At 34.2% G+C, this 19754-nt stretch overlaps 2 protein-coding genes across 2 annotated transcripts; one reads left to right on the forward strand and one right to left on the reverse strand.

Moving 5' to 3' along the window:
- Positions 1–572: 572 nt before the first annotated feature.
- Positions 573–12240, reverse strand: LOC107878668 (putative nuclear RNA export factor SDE5). The gene is made up of 12 exons (XM_016725750.2): positions 12057–12240; positions 7968–8609; positions 7500–7525; positions 6592–6669; positions 4704–4774; positions 4332–4579; positions 3506–3591; positions 3313–3369; positions 2675–2742; positions 2483–2589; positions 2340–2407; positions 573–969 (listed from the first exon to the last, which is right to left on the reverse strand). Exons 2-12 carry the CDS (start codon positions 8578–8580, stop codon positions 841–843), a joined length of 1551 nt encoding a protein of 516 aa, XP_016581236.2. The 5' UTR covers positions 8581–8609; positions 12057–12240; the 3' UTR covers positions 573–840.
- Positions 12241–18424: 6184 nt separating this feature from the next.
- LOC124885913 lies at positions 18425–19001 on the forward strand. Its single transcript, XM_047394176.1, has 2 exons — positions 18425–18512; positions 18610–19001. Exons 1-2 carry the CDS (start codon positions 18425–18427, stop codon positions 18999–19001), a joined length of 480 nt encoding a protein of 159 aa, XP_047250132.1.
- Positions 19002–19754: the final 753 nt, after the last annotated feature.

The raw sequence follows: 19754 nt of genomic DNA on the forward strand, positions 1-19754 counted from the left end.
TCATAGCTCGACCCCCTGATCTCTAGGTCATACGACTACAACTTTACTAGGCGACCCTTCGCATCTAACAATATATGTGTCACCTCCAATCCCTTCTTAGTGTGTCCTGTAGAGCTAGTTCGATGGTCTAAAGGCCACATCAGGCCAGCTAATAGCTAGAACTAGCGCCTATAAATCAATCATCAACTCTAGCTTTGAAATATAGTCACAAGTCCACATTCATCAAGATACTAGCTAGAAATATAGTGCCCATTACTCATTCTTCGCCCTATTTTTGAAAAGTTACCACTGTTCTGAAATTTTAAATTTGGAATTCCAAGACAATGGGTATTTTTCAGGCCTTCAGCCACATAGGCTGAAACATGGCTATTTGTGAATTTTTAGCACATACTAGGTCGTATGATGCCAAGTCGAGTTCTCTATTGTTAACCAAGTAAAAGGAAATCCGTTTTATCCTGTTTTACTTGAGTATGTCAGACACCCTTGATAGAAGTACCTGCAAACTATCATGGCGTGCAACTATATATGTATAAGTACATTCTAAGTCAGAAAAAGAAAGCAACAGGCAAAGATAAGAGAAAGCAAATGCATGATTAATCCACAGTACATCTGAAATCGATTTGCAAAGTAACTAGTTTTTACCAAGTAAATTGGTGCCTAAGCAAAAAAAATGTTCACCGGCTTGAGAATTAAGAGGGAAAATATAAGTCTTTTTGTAAGCAAAAAGGGACAAAAACCCAAGGCTGTTTCTTGTTTCATGAAAAATGCAGAAGCATTTAACAAGAACCAAGTTGATGCAGAGCTCGCAGTTCGATCAATCATCCTTCCGACTCTGGCAGTTTATCTTTTAGCTGATTTTTTAGCAAAAGTCATTTTCCTCGGATCTATCACATCCGCTCTTATCACAAGTGCTAAGCCATCTTCTTGCTCCGTCCACGCTATAGAATCCCTCTTCAAAAATTTAAGCACCTGTTTTCAAATATCTGTGTCATACTTCTGTTTGTTCAATTCAAGTAGCTAAAGAAATGAGATGTAATGAACATGGAATAAGGAAAAATTTGGACATACTATCTGGGAGATATAAAACAACAGAGATTAAATAAATTCAGAAAGAATTTCTGTTAATCCTACGGCATGGGATAAATCCTTTTAAATGCATCTTGTTTCAAAGTATTATACATAAAACATTCTTGATCAAAAATAATGAAAATAAGAGTCAACACTATGACATTCTCTAAAAACCAGTTGTTTCTTATACGTACATTTTGAAATTTGATTATATCATATAGTATCTATTAAAACAATTTGGATATCACATTACCTAGCTTACACTATGATTGGTTATTAAGACCATAAACTAACTACACCGACACCTCTAATAGAGTTCTACAAGGTGGCGACTGTATAGTTAAATACTGTCCATTCAGCAGTATTCGACATCCGAACATTGTAGTTTTACATTTACGAAAGATGAATGAACGTGGCGGAGATGAGGACGCCACGTTCGATGTGTGTGCATACTAGGAGGGATACGATTAGAAATAAAGACATCTGAGATAAGGTGGGAGTCGCTCCGGTGGAGAACAAGATGTGGGAAGCGAGATTGAGATGGTTCAGGCATGTGATGAAGAGATGCACTGGCGCACTTGGCTGAGGTAATTAGGGTGACGTAGAGGTAGACCGAAGAAGTATTAGGGTGAGGTAATTAGGCAGGACATGGCGTTGTTGCAACTTACCGAGGATATGGCCTTAGATAGTAAGGGTAGTAGGTTATTATAGTATTATTTTGTTGTAGTATTGTTCAGCTATTATCTATTGCTTTTAGTACTGTCTGTTGTTTCTTTTATTTCCAGTACATCCTGTACTGTTGTTTCTTTAGTCTGCGTACACCCTACCCTACCCTACCCTCCCCAGACCCCACTTTGTGGGATTACACTGGGTATGCTGTTGTAAATGGAACTTCCGTTTTCATAATTTAGAGGTGAAAAGATGAACTGGCATACAGCTTAATTGCACTTAAAACTTCCCATAAGTCAAATTTAAGGTCTATTATTAATTATCTTCTATTCACCAATCTGGGCTAAATGTTTTAGACTTCAAGGACTAATCTTCTGAACCATCTACATTATTAAAAGGTGCATGACATGGCAGAGACAGGAAAAATTAAAAACAACCATTTTCTTCAAAAGTAATTTGTAGATCTCGAGAAACTCTTTTTTAATGTACAATTTTCCAAGTATCGATAATGTATATCCGTGAGAAAAACCGCAGCGAATGGACCAAATTATTCAAACATATCAGCACCCAAAAAAAGAAAAAAGAGATGAAACAAGTCATACCAGCTGCTTCCGGGGACCTTTGGCTTCTTCGGCAGTGATCCCAACTAAAATTTTGAGATATGGAATAGCTGATAGAAGGAAAGCTATCAATGTCATTTATTATATAAAAGAATTGACGAAGGCTTTTAATGACAATAACCTACATGAGAAACCACAAAGAGAATTCAACTGAGTTTGGAGTACGCGCACAGCATCCTTTGGCTCCAAACCGAGAAGGTTGACTGCCACAATTTCTTTGCTGGAACTGCCACTAAGGTTGGAGTATTGAGGTAAATACAAGCCCTGTAAGCAACATAGAGAAAGAAACGAGAAAATAAGATGGTTCTCTGCCTGACCTGGTTTCAAGAAGCTTTTGAGAGGATCGTCCATCAACCTCTTGCGCCTTCTTCATGAAAAATTGTCCCTGTCTCGTGAGAAGATTATGAGTAAAATTCCAGCACACCACCATAATGAAATTTAAATAAGAGGATTAGCCAAGGCAAGGTCAACTTTTGGAAAGAGAAGAGTTTGCACAGATTGGACACTGTACCCAGCATGAATTTAGAGCTTTTTTTCATCTTTTTTCCGTGATAGGTGACGTTATGAGTATTTTATCTTCATTGTGCTAGAAGTGAAAGACGCTGGTGAATATTAAGAAATTGAACTTGGAAGCTTGATCTTCAAAAGACACTTTATCCTGCTCACATTACTTGGCTTTTTGGTATTTGTAGGCTAGCTTGGAAGCTAAAACCTCCCTTGATAGGTGTAAAGTAAGAAGCAAGTAAATAAGTATTTGGATAGTTTGAAGGAAGATGACAAAATGCTCAGACTCTGACCACTTAACAGAGCTAAGATGGTAACTGCACACCACCCACTCAGCCAATACTAATCAGTAGAACATCTCATAGAGACTAGAGACGCCAGTTATTTCTTCCCTAATATTTTCAAATGTAAGCAGTGAAGGAGACTCTAGATAAAGGAACAAACATCCTACCTCTTCCAGGAATTTGCCTGCCTTATCATGATCTCCCAGGAAAAATGCTTCAGAAGCCTGGAAAACAATAAGTTAGTAAATACCAGTCATGATTTAACATACTAAAGTTTTCTTCTTCTTGCCCAACACAGAATGACGCATCTTACTGATATTCAGATCATGAAACAGTAGAAGAGAGGTTTCCATGACTCACTGCTTTATAGTACTCTTTCATTGTAATCCAGTACTCCTTTACAGCTTTCCGAAGAACTTCGTAGCTTTCTTCATTCTCCTCACCATCTAATAATTGAAATTCAAGAGGTTTTTACATGAGAAAATGAAGCAAATTAGCTGTCCTAAAGGAGTACTGGATAGCAACAAATATCCATGCAGAAATTAAATATCTGCATACACCCTACCTTCCCAGACCCCACTTGTGGGATTACACTGGGTATGTTGTTGTTTGACAAGTACATATAATATTCTAAAATCTTTTCTGTGAATGAATAGGGTACTTTAAGGTTTTAGTCTGTGTTGCCAACGGAATTTTGTAAGTAAACTGCTAAGATAGGAATATGCTTGTACTTGTTCGACAGCAACATCCATATGGTTCGATATGAATGGATGTCCTTACTGGTCCAGATAAGTTAAATGGTAATTTCGCTTCTGTAGAATAAAGCTCAAGGTACCTCAAGAAAAAGACAAACCAAGAAGAGAAAGAGTACTTACTTGCTCCAACGTATAGACCTTTTTTAAAAGAAAAAAAATCAGAGACCTTATACAATGAAGAAAATAAAAAGAAAGAAAGCTCTCCAGTTTCTGGCTTACAGTGGCAGATCCAACTGAAAAAGAAACTTTGCCATAGAAGAGTACAAAATCAATAGAAAGACGCACTTAAAAAGAAGATATGAAACCCTTCAGAATAAGCCAAATGTTTTTTTCTTTTTTGGCACTCGGAACTATCAGAAAAAGCCAAATATTATCAAAAACACTTTTTCCATCTGTCCAACACAAGTAATAAGCAGTTAAGTGTCGCTTACTTTTTGCATCATTTGGTGTCCTGATAAGAATCTGGCGTTCTAAAGTATCCTGTAATGGTTTCTCCACAACGTGACTTGATCTCCTAGACTTCCCAACTTCCCTCAATGGACGAATAACCTCATCCACATCATCATGTCTTGCAGGTGCATCAAACAATGCCAGCAGAACTTCCTTTTGAAGATCATACCTGTCCTGCTCCCTCTTAGATAAGTTGAGCCCATTTTTAGTCTTATTATTTGCTTTGGAACTGCATTAGCAAAAATAAAAGGATGACTATGACGCATTGCAAGATCTTGAAAACCTAAGTAATCTGTTCAACCGAAAAAAAAAATCTTCCTGGGCACTAAAATTATAATTCTGGGGAACAGTACCAGATGGCTGGATCTAACATTGAAGGTGTCTCTTGCGATGCAACTGATGCAAAATCTGGACTCTCCACAGGCTGTTACATTAGATGAAAAGCATAGTAAGGAAACAATTTCATGTGATTTAGGCAATTTTTAGTTGCATACAACAACAACAACATGCCCAGCGTAATCCCACAAGTGGGGTCTGGGGAGGGTAGGATATATGCAGACCGTACCCCTTATCTTTGTGTTGTAGGGGACTCTAGTCTCAACAAGGGTGGACTTTGGTCTTTAGAAGGTTGTTAAACGACTGGGAGATAGAAGGGATACTTGAACTACAGAATATGATAGAAGGCTTCCCAGGCACTAACTTGGAAACAGACGGACTATTATGGGAACAACACGATGGAAGAGTCTCTGTCAACAGATTGTATAAGTGGGATCTATTGTAACTGGAGGAAGGAAAACAGGGCCATGGAGTGCTGTTTGGAAGAGTGTGGCTCCTACTAAAGTGAAGTGTTTTGTCTGGTTGGTAGCTAGGAGAGCCTGCTTGACTCATGAAGTATTAGAGAAAAGGGGCATCAACATAGCGTCTAGATGTTGACTATGCAAAGAGGCACTGGAAACCAAGAAAATTGCAAAGTAACAACACACGTATGGGCTTTATTCTTCAATTTAGCTAGCCTAAACTGGTGTATGCCAGAACACACAGCACTTATTGAGTTGTTGGATCAGAAGGGCAGGCAGCAAGAGTCAAAAGAAGTGGTGGAGGACGGTACCTGCTTGTATCTGGTGGAATATCTGGAAGGAAAGGAATCAGAGGATTTTTGATGGAAAAGAATGCTCAATACAGAAGATTAAATGGAAAGTAATTACTTCCTTAGATTTTTGGTGTAAAGAACAAAATACAGAAGAGGAAATCCAATTAGTTGATTTCATAGGTTCTTTGTAAGCATTTCTGCTTTTTTTTTCCTTCTCTGTAATTACTTTTGGAGGCGGCCAGCATAGCCCTGAATGCTGAGGAATACCAGTTACCAGTTTCTTAAAAAAAATAGTTTAAGCGAAATGCATCAGTACAGAGCCAAAACTGTTTCCAGTTCTAGATAAGTTGCCTCATAGAAACCTATTGTTTAAGAATAGAATCCCTTGCAAAATTGCCTCCCAAAAGGAATACACTGCTCATTTTTGTTGTCTGTAATCACACCAGTGGGTTATTCAACAATTCAACTTGAATTTATTTGTTGAAAATCATTTCTACTGCATATCAGGTCTTTGACTGTTCTGTTAAACTGTCAAACTATCAAACAATCAACCTACCATGAGGATTTGTATAGATGTGGAACCCTTTTCTCAAAGAAAAACTGATCCTTAGGGGTCATTTGGTACACTACTTGGGATAAGTAAGGATATCCCATGGGATTATTTTATCCCTCCCTCCCCATGGCATAGTAGTAATTCCACCATTTTAGTACAAATGGTGTGATAAAATAGTCCCGGGATTAAGTAATCCCTTCTACCAAACATGGGATAAAGTTAATCTCAAACTTTATCCTGGGATTATATTTCTTATCCCTTCTACCAAACGACCCCTTAGTACAGTAGTAACTCCAGCCATTAGCACTTTTTCAGGGCAGCTGAGAGAGAGGGAGAGCATGGAGGAGAGAACAAACTGGGGTGAGGAGTGAATGGGCTTGGGGGGGAGGGGGGAGGAGAATAGAAGAGAAAGATAATATCCTTTCCGAGAATTTTATTGTGAAAAAGCAATCTCATTTTCCTTCAAAAGCATGGCTCGGTAGCAGATTGCCACAGTAAGATAATTATCACCAAATAACTAATGCTTGTAAGTGAGATTATCTGTGTCTAGTTTTACAGCAGACATGAACAAAACCAAGTGACATACAAGAAAACTTACTTTCTCGACACCTATATTTATAATATCATCGCTCATTCCCAAAGCTGATGCTGACATATTTAGCAGCTTATTCATACTCTGCATATTCAAAGAAAAGGGGGTATCATATAGGAAAAATGCAAGGTTTGCGCGATATGCAAATCTGTGTAGAGAAGTAAACTAATCTAGGTATAGTATGCATGCAAAATTTCTGAAAATCAGGGAGTGACGAAAAGAGAGAAGCGCCCAAACAGGAACTAAACAGCAATAGCTGAGCATTGTCTTGTCTGCTTAGGATGAGAACTAAGCTTCTGCAAATCTAGCAACAAGCTGGCCTCATCATTCCTGCAATTTTGTATGATTCCACACATGCATTGTGGTTTCTCACCATGAAACTAAACCACAGTCAGCAAGAAATTCATTCATTGGTTCCTAATTCCACAAGCTTTTACGGACATGAGGTAATTACTTTAACCATCATAGAGGTTTAATAGCTACTTAGATAAGTACAATGGGGCATAATTTATTTTCTAATTAAATGAGGACTTCATACCACATAACATCAAAACTGCTTTAGTGTTAGCCACAAAATCCAAACCAGAAACATTAACTTTAAGAGGACCTAGAAAAGCGTAAAGCCAATCACACTTTCGATACAAATCAAACCAAACACAGAAATTACTTTCAAGATTTCATAGCTGATCATATGTTGGAGTGAGAATAGGCAGGCCAGATGGTACCTGCAGGTGCTTAGAACAACTTTCACATGTATGCTTAGCACTTATTTCTATCACAATGTGGTGCCACTTACTGAGTAACAGTATGCATATGCTGAATGTAAACATAAATTTGAGCTAAATGTAATGTTAGCGTTAGATGCCTCAAAATACACATAAAGTATACGAAGTGGTTGAATTGATATCACTAACCTTGTTCAGATCATAGCCGCATTGACCTGCAAATCCAACAACACCAGATTAGCAATGAGATTGTCCAAAAGTTGTGACAGCTCTTAGGAATTAGGATGCAGTTAAAAGTTCATAGGAATTACGATGCATTTATAAGGAAGAAAAAGAGGAACAGAATTTAAAGATATCTCAAACAACCAATAAAGCAGATGAATACTCTTTTCTAGAAAGGCGGTGATAGTATTGAGTACAACCTGAACACATGGACCATCCACAAGTTGCATTCTATAAAATATAACCAAGTCTCATAACAGACTATAAAGAAATATTTAACTGACTTTTGCAAGTTCCATTAGGAGATCAACGAAAAGAAGTGAAGATAGAAATGACACAATTTCAGGTCATTGAGAGTATACATTAACCTCACACCATGTGTCAATGCTACTTCTAATGTAACCTTACGAACACTTGACATCATAAAGTGCTCACCCAAAACATCTTCAATTACACTCTTGTCAAGAGAGAATCCACTTCCGAGCATTTTGAAGAGGAATTCCTCTACACTGCTGGGCAGGGTTTCACTCATAGCTGCAGCGCCTAATGAAGCTTTCTCATCCTTTAGCTCTGGCATAAAAACATCATCTGCGCTTAATTTAAGTGGCTTGGTTCTCGTAGAAGTTTCTGTGATTAGTGGCCTATTTGTCATATAGTCTTTTGGGATCATGCTTGAGACAGTCCCCATAGACACTGATAACTTTTTCTGCTTTGATGAACTGGGACCAGCTCTCCTAGCATCAACCTCAGATACAGATTCAGAAGTCAATATCACAGAATCCCCAACTTCCTCAAATTCAGATTCAGAAGTCAGTGTAACAGAATCCTCTATTTTTTCTTCTGACTCAGAGGAAGTAGTTCCAGAGGTGCTAACTTGCTGACCTCCAAGTATATCAAAAGCAATAATTGGATCCCGATTTGCTTCACAATAAGCTGCAGCAATTTCTTTCAGAGACACAACAGACCCAAAGATATCAAGCAACAGCTCCAGGTTCTTGCTATCACCATCAGTATACAGAACTGTTGATGGAGTTGCTTCCATCTCCATCTTTCCAGCATAAGATGAACTAAGAACCGCTGATAAGAAGTAATGAAACAGTCACTTATTACCGCTGATAAGAAGTAATGAAACAGTCACTTATTAATCAAAGGCTTTGTAACATATTGTAGAGTAACAGAAACCACAAAGTAAAGGAAAATAGCAGAGGTTGAATGGCATAACAACAAGAGAATCCAAAATTTCACAGATAACAGAACCTAAAGACAACCAATAGTTGTAATAGGAGAAAAGCAACTAAGTGATAATAGTAAAAATGGAAAAATAATACTTTTTGATAAGGAATGGAGAATACTACTAACTGGTTGTTTAGCTATAAGTCACAGAAGCGATAAAAGAATTACTTGTCTGCACAGCGTTATTACACTGCCATAGGCATATTAAGTAAATCCTTTGGTCTGAGAAAATGATTTGCAACTACTGCAAACTAATTCACTTAACGTATCACCCACAGCCAAAAGAATCTCTTTAGGAAAAACGAATTTTAGAAATATTCAGATGTAGCACAAACACACATTGCAAATCTAAATTTCATTTCGAAGAAAATCACGAAAAGGCACATTCCAAGTCTGACATTCCAACTTTCAAGAAATTTGATATTCTTCCTCAAATTAGTGGAGATTACATTAAGCATACAATTATCACCACTGAAAAGATGCTGACACACTACTACTAAGGCTATCCCAACAACAAAAACATAATTTGTGAAATCCCTCAAGTGAGGTGTGGGGAGGGTGGTGTGTAAGCAGCCTTACACCTACCTTATGAGGGTAGAGAGGTTGTTTCCATTAAACACCCCACTCAAATAAAGCATAACAAAACAAGATGGAAAGGAGAGTAGAGTAGAGAATACCAAGTAGCATCAACAAACAATACGATAACCGAAGCAACGGAAACAACAGGTAATAATAAAACTGAAGTATAAGAAAGTAGGGGAAAAAATATTAGTACCACTTATAAGGAAAACTATACAGCACAACGACCTACTACGCTAATCCTCGACTTTCATAGCATCTTATCTAGAGTCATGTCCTCGGTAAGCTACATGTGTTTCAAATCCTTTCTAATCACCTCTCCCCATACTTCTTCGACTGGCTCTCCCTCTCCTCAGATCCACCATAGCCAACCCTCACATCTCCTCTTCACATATCCAAACCATCTCAATCCACCACAGAGGGCACACCCACCTTTCCGAGTATCTTTGTTCCTAATCCTATCTCAACTAATATGCCCGAACATCCCCATTTCCGTTACTTTCAACTAGACAGGCGAGTTTTTGATCGGCAAAAACTCTGCTCTATATAGTTGATCTAACAACCACTTTATAAAACTTACATTTAAGACTAGGTGGCACATTCTTATCAGACAAGACATCGGATGTGAGCCTCCATTTCATCCGCCCTACTCCAATACGATGTGTGCCATTCTCGTCGATCTCATCATTACCTTGGATTATAGACTCAATCTCATCATCATCTCGGATTATATACTCGGTTCATCATTACCTTGGATGATAGACTCAGATACTTAAAACTTTCCTTCCTGGCGATGACCTAAGTATCAATCCTCACTGCCACAACTAACTACTTTGTCTTATCCTACTCAACCTAAACTCTTTACGTTCTAGGATTTGCCTCCAAACTTTTAGCTTAACATCAATCCCTTTGAGTGTCCCGCCAATCAATATTATGTCTATCTGCAAATAGGATACACCATGATACTTTCCCTTGGATATGCCGCGACAATACATCCATTACTAAGGCAGATAAAAATAAATCAAGCATTGATCCCTGGTGCAACCCCATCACGACTAGAAAGTTCTCTGAGTCTCCTCCCACTGTCCTCACTTGTATCTTGACTCCATTGAAAATTGTCCTTAATCGCCCTAATGTGAGCTCCGGGTACTCCACTAGCCTCAGAACATCTCCATTAACACCACCACCACTCCTAGACTTTATGGTATGCTTTTTCTAGGTCAATGAACACCAAACTTAAAAATAGGTGTAAAAAAAGAAGAAACTGCGACCTTAGAGTGGAATTGCTAAACAATATTCAAGAAAGGAACAAATACAATCTCATCAACATTCATTAAGGGAAGAAAACATGCTACTGTACATACACATACATTCACAAAAGAAATAATGAAATTAAATGGTCTAACCGACTAGTGTTATCAAAAGCAAAAGGCATAAAAAAGCTCTAAGGTCCATTGGGGCTTTAGGCGTAAAATGCAAATAAAGCGTGGGCTTTAATGAAAAAAAGACCAAAGGGAGAAAAAAATAAAAATATATATGTTTAGTCCAAAATTAATAACCAAGAAATTGGAAAGATGCTATGATATAGTGAAATATAAGTTGTTTAGTGTCGCCTCTTCAGAAGAGGCTTATTGGCAAGGAAAAGTATGCCCTAGAAAATTGATGACGACACTGAAAAGCACATTAAGCAACGCGAAACGCTCAACACGTTTTGAGCCTCGCTTTAGGGCTTAAGCGCACTTTAAGCGCGCCTTTGATAACATGTAACCGACTAGGTCGCAAATTCAAGGCAGGCATTTCATTCGATCACTTTCCACAACGAAGTTTGCAACTGACACGACAATGTAGTTAGACATTAATGCGTTAATGGTCAAAACACATTTTAGGTATCCTGATTTTGTTAATATTTATACTTGAACTATCAGGTGTGCCAATTTCCAAACTAAATTATCATCAATTATTTATCAAAACATATCTCAATTATCAATTGCTCATTTTTCCTACCTGAACAATGGTGATATTCAGGTAGAAAAAGTAAACAAATCGATAATTGAAAAGCTTTTAGATAAAAAGTTGGTGATAGTTTAGGTAGTAAACTCACACATTTCATAGCTCAGGTATGAAACTGAAAAAAAACGGAATACTTTAGTGTTTTTCAACTTTACTCGACATTTATCCACACAAAAACAAAATCAATTGACGAAGATAACAGGCAGATGAAATTCATACTGAAATTTAAACATAAAAAATCAACAAAATTATTCTCTGTACGAAAACTTCCCCGCTTCTAAAAATGCTAAACAATGCAAATGCAATTACCTTCATATGAATAACAAATTCACTGGAGAATACACGATAATATTCTATAAATCGACTGAATCTTTCAGCCAAACAAAAAAACAAAAAGCGGGATACTTTAGTGCTTTTCACCTTTACTCGACATTTATTCACACAAAAACAAACTCAATCGACGAAGATAACAGGCAGATGAAATTCATACTGAAATTTAAACATCAAAAAATCAACAAAATTATGCTCCGCGCGAAAACTTCCGCGCTTCTAGAAATGCTAAACAATGCAAAATGCAATTCGGTACAAATAAATTACAAAGTCAGTCCTGGAGAATACGCGATAATATATTATGTCGAAAAAAACAAAAAACGGTGTGATTAATCACTGAACATTGAACAGAAAGAGAGAAAGAAATCGTACTGCTAGCTTGAAGGCGGATGAAACCGAACGAAGTCGCGTTCCGTTGTGATCACTCTTCAGTCTCAACCTCAAACTTCTCGGAGAAGGAAAGAGGGAGGAGAGTGAAAAAGAGTTGCCTTTTTTGGGTTTCTATAGTTTTATAGGATGATTGGTTGTCATGCCGAAAGTGCCCAAAAGCAAATTAACGGGATTCGCAAAGCGCGTTTGGTATGTTTTTATATGGTCACGACTAATTTGAGAAATTTAAATATAAAATATTATATTTATTAGTATATCACATTATTTATGAAATATCACCACTTAATTTTATGTGAAGTTTACTATAAATACTAGTAAATCGAATTGCGCTTCGCGCAATTATAAAAGAATTCACATTAGTTAGTTATGAAATCACTTTTTATTCTTGACGTTCAATAATCAAAAAATAAATTATTACAACTATAAAAATATCTTCAAATTAACTTACAATAAATATTTTAAAATAAAATATATAATTCTTAGTCAAAAATATTTCATAAACTTAATTTTTAAAACAAATTCAAATCATAACAAATTTATGAAAATATAAAATATCATCACTGCACTATTCAAATATTTCCTCTAATATTCATCATTTAGAAATATTAAATTTCATGAAATAATTAGTTCTAGGTGAATGTTTTTTTCTCATTTTTGTATCTTAATATATATATATATTTATCTTCTCATTTTACTGCATTCTTTTATATTTCTTTTGGGATCTCATCTCCAAAAATCTTGGCCATAATTCACAATGGACAAGGATTATGAAATCAAAATTAGAAATTTTATAAAATTTATTTTATTTCCTTTCTTAGTTTTCTATCTTCTCTCTTTTCATTTTAAACATTATTCATTTTTTTATTCTCCTCAAAATCAATCTTTATCTTTTCAATAACCTCTTTAAATTGCCACCTACTATTTTTACTTCATCTTCTATTTATATTCTTTTAATTTCTTTATAGATAAGGTTAAAGAATTAACAAAAATATATATTAACCAAATCACACTTCTACTTAATTATCCATTAAAAGTTGTACAAAATCTATACATGTCAATTATTTTGAGATGAAAAAAATATATAATAAGAGAACATAAATATTTTAATTTATATATTTGCACTTATAAAATGTCATGATTTTTTACATTTTAATATTTATTTATAATGAAATTTATCTTTTAAATACCAACAATTATTACTATTGATGCTTACCTTATGTAACTACTATGCATAATGCATCATGATATGATAAATATCATAATTTTTTATAATTTAATATTTATTTATCAATAATTATTACTATTGATTCTCACCTTTTTAATAGCAATAGGTACTACATTGATTACTACAATTTCCTTAAAAAAATGTAAGATAAAAGAATTTTTAGGAAAAGATGTTTTTTTATGCAATAATTTAAATTCTAATATAAAGAATGATTCCAAAAATCTGAAAATGAAATATTTGAGATAAATGATTTTCCTAATTTAAGAATACAAGAATAAAAGAATAAAAAAATAAATTGAAAAGCAATCAAAAATTTAAAAAAAATGTATGAAGAATACTTATTAATAGAACATAAATCTTAACCACGTGAACGTAAATGATGAATACAAAGTAAAACTTATTTATATTCTTTTATTTATTTATTTTTTCATGTTTTTACCCATTTTCATTATTTCATTTGTCTTAATTTTTTGTCAAAAATTCATAAAATTTTCATTTTTACTCCAAAATTTTGATGCAAAATCTTCTCTTCTTCCATATATAACTTATAAATATATTATAGAAAATATCATATAAAGTAGCCCTAAAAAAAGAGAACAGAATTCTCATAAATATAAAGTAATATTCCTATTTTTACTCCAAATTTTATACAAAATTTTCTCCTCAACTATACAACTTATAAATTCATCATGGGAAGTATTATATAAAGTAGACCTAGAACCACTAGAGTTGGCATGGTGGTTCAGCATCATGTCCCTTAAGTAAGAGGTCGGGGGTTCGATCCCCGCCTCTAGCAAATGGAGCAAACTTTGTGGCTAGTTCCCTACCGCTTAGTGCGCTGACAGAGGAACGAAGGATTAGTCTCACGACTGCCGGCTGTGGGGATATCTTGAGAAACCAAAAAAAAAAAAAGTAGACCTAGAAAAAGAGAATGCGAGAATAAAATTTTCATAAATATAATGTAGCCCTAGAAAAATAGAAGAGGAAGAAAATAGAATTCTCTCATAAATATTTTTGTTAACTCTATTGTATACAATTCAATATCAAAAATAGGTTAAAAATATCATTCTATTCTATCAAACTTACCGTCTCTAACCGTTCCATCAAACCTTCTATCATGAATCTCTTTGTCATCCTCGTATTCATATTTGTCTTGACCCGACAAATTGTTTTCTATATTTTTGTAGATCCTAATAGGATTGTGTTATTGAAATCAAATACTTTTGGCTTTAATTTATAGAGGTTAGAGATGAGTGTATTTTTTTTTTTTTGTTTATTTAATTGATGCAATTTTTTTTTTTTATATTACAATGATCAAATTAATGAGTTTATGACAAAGAAATCAAAAGTCTGAAATGATAGTAATGACCATCAATATTTACTTTTATGATTTTCCTTCATAAATAAAGAATATCAAAAGTTTGTAACGGTAATAGTAAGTAAATATTAAAAGATAAATGTCCTTTATTAATTAGTTTAATTGTCCATTTAATTAAATGATAGTGAAAAAAATTCAAAAAAAATAGAAAAAGATAAATACTTTTTCTGATCACTGAGGCATGCCACATCAGCAGCCTACAATATCTCCTTTATATATAGAGAGAGATTTGAATATTTTATAATCATTATCCGAATTATTTTTGCACATTTCGATTAAATTCAGGAGATACTTGTCCCTTTAACAAGCAACAGATACTAATAACTTTGTCCACCAAGGCTAAATACAAATAAGAAGAATTATCTAGTATTTTTTGTCTCCGCTGAATATACATTTGGACATTGTTATATTTTTAAAAATCATTTTTGTATATATATTTACTTTGGAATAACTTTATATATTAATATATATTAAGACAAAAGTAAAAGTTCAGTCGGACGGAATACTGTATATATGAAATTATTTCAAAATAATAAAGTTGTGAACTTTTATATATATATATAGTGCACTTTTTCTGCTCAATTGTACAGAGGAGTAATGGTGTGGTTATAATCCATTTCCTGGGTAGCGTAAATCAAGAGAATTTGCTAGTGAATTTTGAATATCGTATCATAAAGTAAAAAAGGAAAAGGAAAATTATTTTCTTTCAAAAATGATCAAAAAAAAAAAAAGAATAACCAAGTATATACTTCTAAGAGTAGACAAATTATTATTTACTTTTCAAAATGATCTGAAAAATAGTCAATTATATATTTCTAAAGGCATAAAATTGAAAAATCGGATTGATTTTGATTTCTAATTTATCCCCAAATTCCATATGTTGTGGATAAGTTTTTTGTGTTTCGTATAACTTAAATATAGTTGATACTCTTTGTTAGTTTTATGCTATAATTATAATAATCTAAAGCTTTTATATGAATATCAAAAAACCTATATATTTTAGTTGATATTTTTCACCCTTCACTCACATTTATCCACATAAAAAACAAAATCTACCAACTAAGATAATAAGTACTTTGGACATTAAAACTCATTAAAAAGCAACTAAATTATTCGTTGTACGAAAAGTTTTGTTTCTAAAAATGCTAAACAATGCAAAATGCAATCCGTTTCATTTGAATTACAAAGTCGCTTCTACAGAATACGCGGTGATATCCTGCAAGTCAATTGAATTTTTCAACTAACAAAAACAAAAACAATGTGATTGATCATTAAACAAAAAAAGAGAAAAAGAAATGATACGATTAGCTTGAAAGCCGATGGTACCAAATGAAGATTTTCTAGCAACTTGTGGTCTTGGTTCTCTCCTTTCCCCACGTTTTGTTTTATTCAAATCATTTGATGAACGATCCATGTCGGAAGTGTGTCAAAAGCAAATGAGCAGGATCAGTAAAGTGTGTTTGGTATGTTATATATGGTCAGACTACTTTTAACTCACCTCGAAAAATTTTACTCTGGCTAATGTATTTTCTATCAAAAGTGATTTTTAATATATAAGACTTGAACTTAAAATTGTGAGATAAGACTGAAAGGGTACTAGTCAATCATAATATTTTGTGATTATAGAAAATTACTTAATTTCACCGAACTTTACGGAAGAATAGTGTGATGATTTTAATCTATTTTAGGGAAGTATAAATCAAAAGAATTCTTTATTGGATTTTGAATACTGGATCATAGTTTTAAAAAAGAAAAAAAATTATTTACAAGGGTATAAAACCGAAAAAATTGGATCGGTATCAATCTTTTAATTTTTTTTGGTCACTTTCCAATTTTGAATTTTTAAAAATTGATTCTTGATTCGCTTTTAGATTTTGAGTATTGATATTTTGGCTAATCATAACATTGAAATATTTTATATTTAGTTCTCCAATTTGAGATTTTTGACTAGTTTTACCATGACTAAAGTATTTTCTATCAAATATAACTATATATTCGGACTCAAATTTAAATTTTGTTATTAGAAATAGAAGACTATTTAAGACTTTACAATTTTTGATGATTATGGATAATCACTTGATTGTAGCGAATATGATTTATTTTTTAAAAAAATAAAAATATTTCATTTATACACTATTATTTAATTTTTAAAGTCCTTTTATATTTATATCACTTCAGAATAATTTTATTTATAAATATATATTAAGATAAAATGCAAAATTTCAAACATATAAAATTTCAGATACTACATATATAGAATTATTTCAAAGTGGTAAACTTGCTAATTTATATGTGATGCGATTTGCAAGTATAACTTAAATTATAATTCTAAAATTGAATGTTTGTTCACTTCTAAATTTTTTTTTTACGGAGGAGTAATGAGATGGTTATAATCCATTTCTAGGGCAGTATAAATCAAGAAGATTTGTTAGAGGATTTTGAATATGGAATCATTCTGAATCATTTTATTAAAAAAGAAAATTATTTACTTTTCATTCGCCTTCAACCAGCTTTGGTAAATATTTGGGTTTTTACATTCTTCATAAAAAAAACCTACACATGCAGATTTTCAATTCCTTGTTGATAATATACGTCGAAAATTAGCCTCTTAGAAAACTAAATTTCTTTCCCTAGCAGGTAGGCTTGTCTTGATCCGGTCTATTTTAAATGCAATCCCAGTCTACACAATGCAATATTTCAAAATCTCTAAAAAGACCTGCAACATTATTGATAAAATTCAGAGGGACTTCCTTTAGGGTTCAACCGACCAAAAGTGTAAGCTACACTATATTAGTTGGGACAAAGTCACCTCTCCAAAAGAGTGTGGGAGGTTAGGTCTTCTACAGGCCGATATTAAGAATCGAACTTTGTTAACAAGTCTGGCCTGTCGATTGTTTACCAATTCCACGTCTCTTTGGGCAAAGACTCTCCTTCACAAGTATAATCATGTTCGCTGTAAATCTACTACCTCCTTTATTTGGCAAAATATTCTCCTTGGAGGGTCTCTTTGTAGCCAAGCCACCGCTTGGACCCCAGCTACGGGCCATTCTATTAACCTTTGGATGCATCGTTGGGTCCCTCATCTCCCTACCCTCCGACAAATTATTCACGATCCTTTTGTTCATAAAGAGGAACTTTGCCTTGCATATCTTTGGACAGGCCATCAGTGGGATTGGGGAAAACTTTCCTTCGAAATTCCTTTTTTTTCATCACAAAAGCAAACTATATTTGTCCGAATCCGTCTCTTGGTTCTTACGATAAACCATACTGGGCCAATACAGCCAATGGCCTGTTTTCTTCCAAATTTGTTTATCAATCGATTCATACTTCTCTATCCGACAACTATGCTTTCAATTGGGTTTGGAAACTAAACACCTTAGCAAAAATACGCCACTTTCTATGGCTTTGTTCCCATGGCCAGTTGCCCACTACGGCTTATCTCTATCATATTGGTATCTCCCCACACCAAACCTGCCCAATATGCCACCTAGAGCCAGAAACCCCCAGCGACATTTTCACCCGCTGCTACGTCGCCCAAAAATTTTGGTTAGACATAGGTTTAAATCCCTACCACCTTGATACTACAAACCAACATTGATTGAACTCTTTAAAAACGCATCACCCTCCCTTTCAGGATGCTTCCTTGGACTGGTTGATTTTTTTTGGAATATTTGGCTAAACTGAAACCACAGTATATTCCATAAAAAAAATAATCTTCTTAACTGTGCCGCGATTAGAGCAAAAACCATGGAGTATATTACGTATATCGTCATTCCTAGTAATCGACATGGGACTGTTTCCATTAAGGTTCGATGGTTCCCCCCTCTGACGGAATGTTGACGGGGTTTTTTCAGCGACTAACACTAAATGTGGTTTGGGAGGGATTATTTGCAACTTTTCAGGTAATTGGATCGTGGGTTTTTGTGCCACAGGCAATAGCCATTGCCATACACTGACTGAACTTAAAGCCTTAAAAATTGGTCTCGACTTAGCCATCGTACACAATCTTTTACCTATTATTATTGAAACTGACTCGGCGGAGGCAATCCAACTGTTACAGCATCCTACCATGCCGTTTACTGATATTTTATCTCAATGCAGGTCAATGTTGAAGAGCATAGGGAATCCAGCAGTACAACATAACTTTCGGAAAGCAAACAAAGTAGCTGATAGTTTGGCCCGTGCAAGTTTCTCCCTATCCCAGTTTGGTGAAGTAGTTTCTCTCCGATCTCCTTCGTCTTCAGTCGTTGTACATCTGCAAAATGATGTTGATGGTGTTTTTTGTGATCGTTTTGTGTCCTGGTCGCTGTTTAATAACGTTTAGGAAACCAGTCTATCTTATCTCATGAAAATAGCAATGCTAAGCCTATTACTACTATAATTATTGTATGCAATTCCGCCAGGTTAGGAACCGCTTCTGTGAGTGATCCCTCTATTTTGTAATGACTCTTTATATATATATATATATCCCGTTTACCAAAAAATATATATATACACACACTTGCTAATTTATATTTGATGCAATTTGCAAGTATAACTTTAGTTATAATTCATGGTCAAAGAAATAACCATATATATATATATATATATAAGATCACAAAAATCAAAATTCAGATAAGTTTTCTTTTCATTTTTAGTAGAGTGAGGGTATTGAAAACACCCCCAAAATTTAGCGTGGATTATTATTTTAGTCCTCAAATTATACCTGGTAGTAGAAACTCCCCTACACTTGACTAGATGAATTTAAATATGTTCATATTTTGTCATATCTAACATGTGTTCACTTGCGATCCAGCTTAACTTTTTTGTTGATGTGTTTTTTATGTGGCATCCACGTGATATCTAAAGCCAAGTGAAAAGAAAAAAACGTTTAAAAAATAAACTAACTAAAATAACCTTATCCAATGAAATCACCCTGCAAATTCTGTCAGATTTTTAAAACTTTTCCTCTTCTCCCTGCAACTCTCCTAGAAATTACCAACATAATTTTTTTTTTGATAAAAGTTTCGGTAATAATTTCCCTTCATTTTAATTTTTGATTTATTTAGTGTGAGCAGTTTTAATTAAATCTCCATGA

Source organism: Capsicum annuum, chromosome 7, assembly GCF_002878395.1.
Source record: "Capsicum annuum cultivar UCD-10X-F1 chromosome 7, UCD10Xv1.1, whole genome shotgun sequence".
Lineage (NCBI taxonomy): Eukaryota > Viridiplantae > Streptophyta > Magnoliopsida > Solanales > Solanaceae > Capsicum > Capsicum annuum.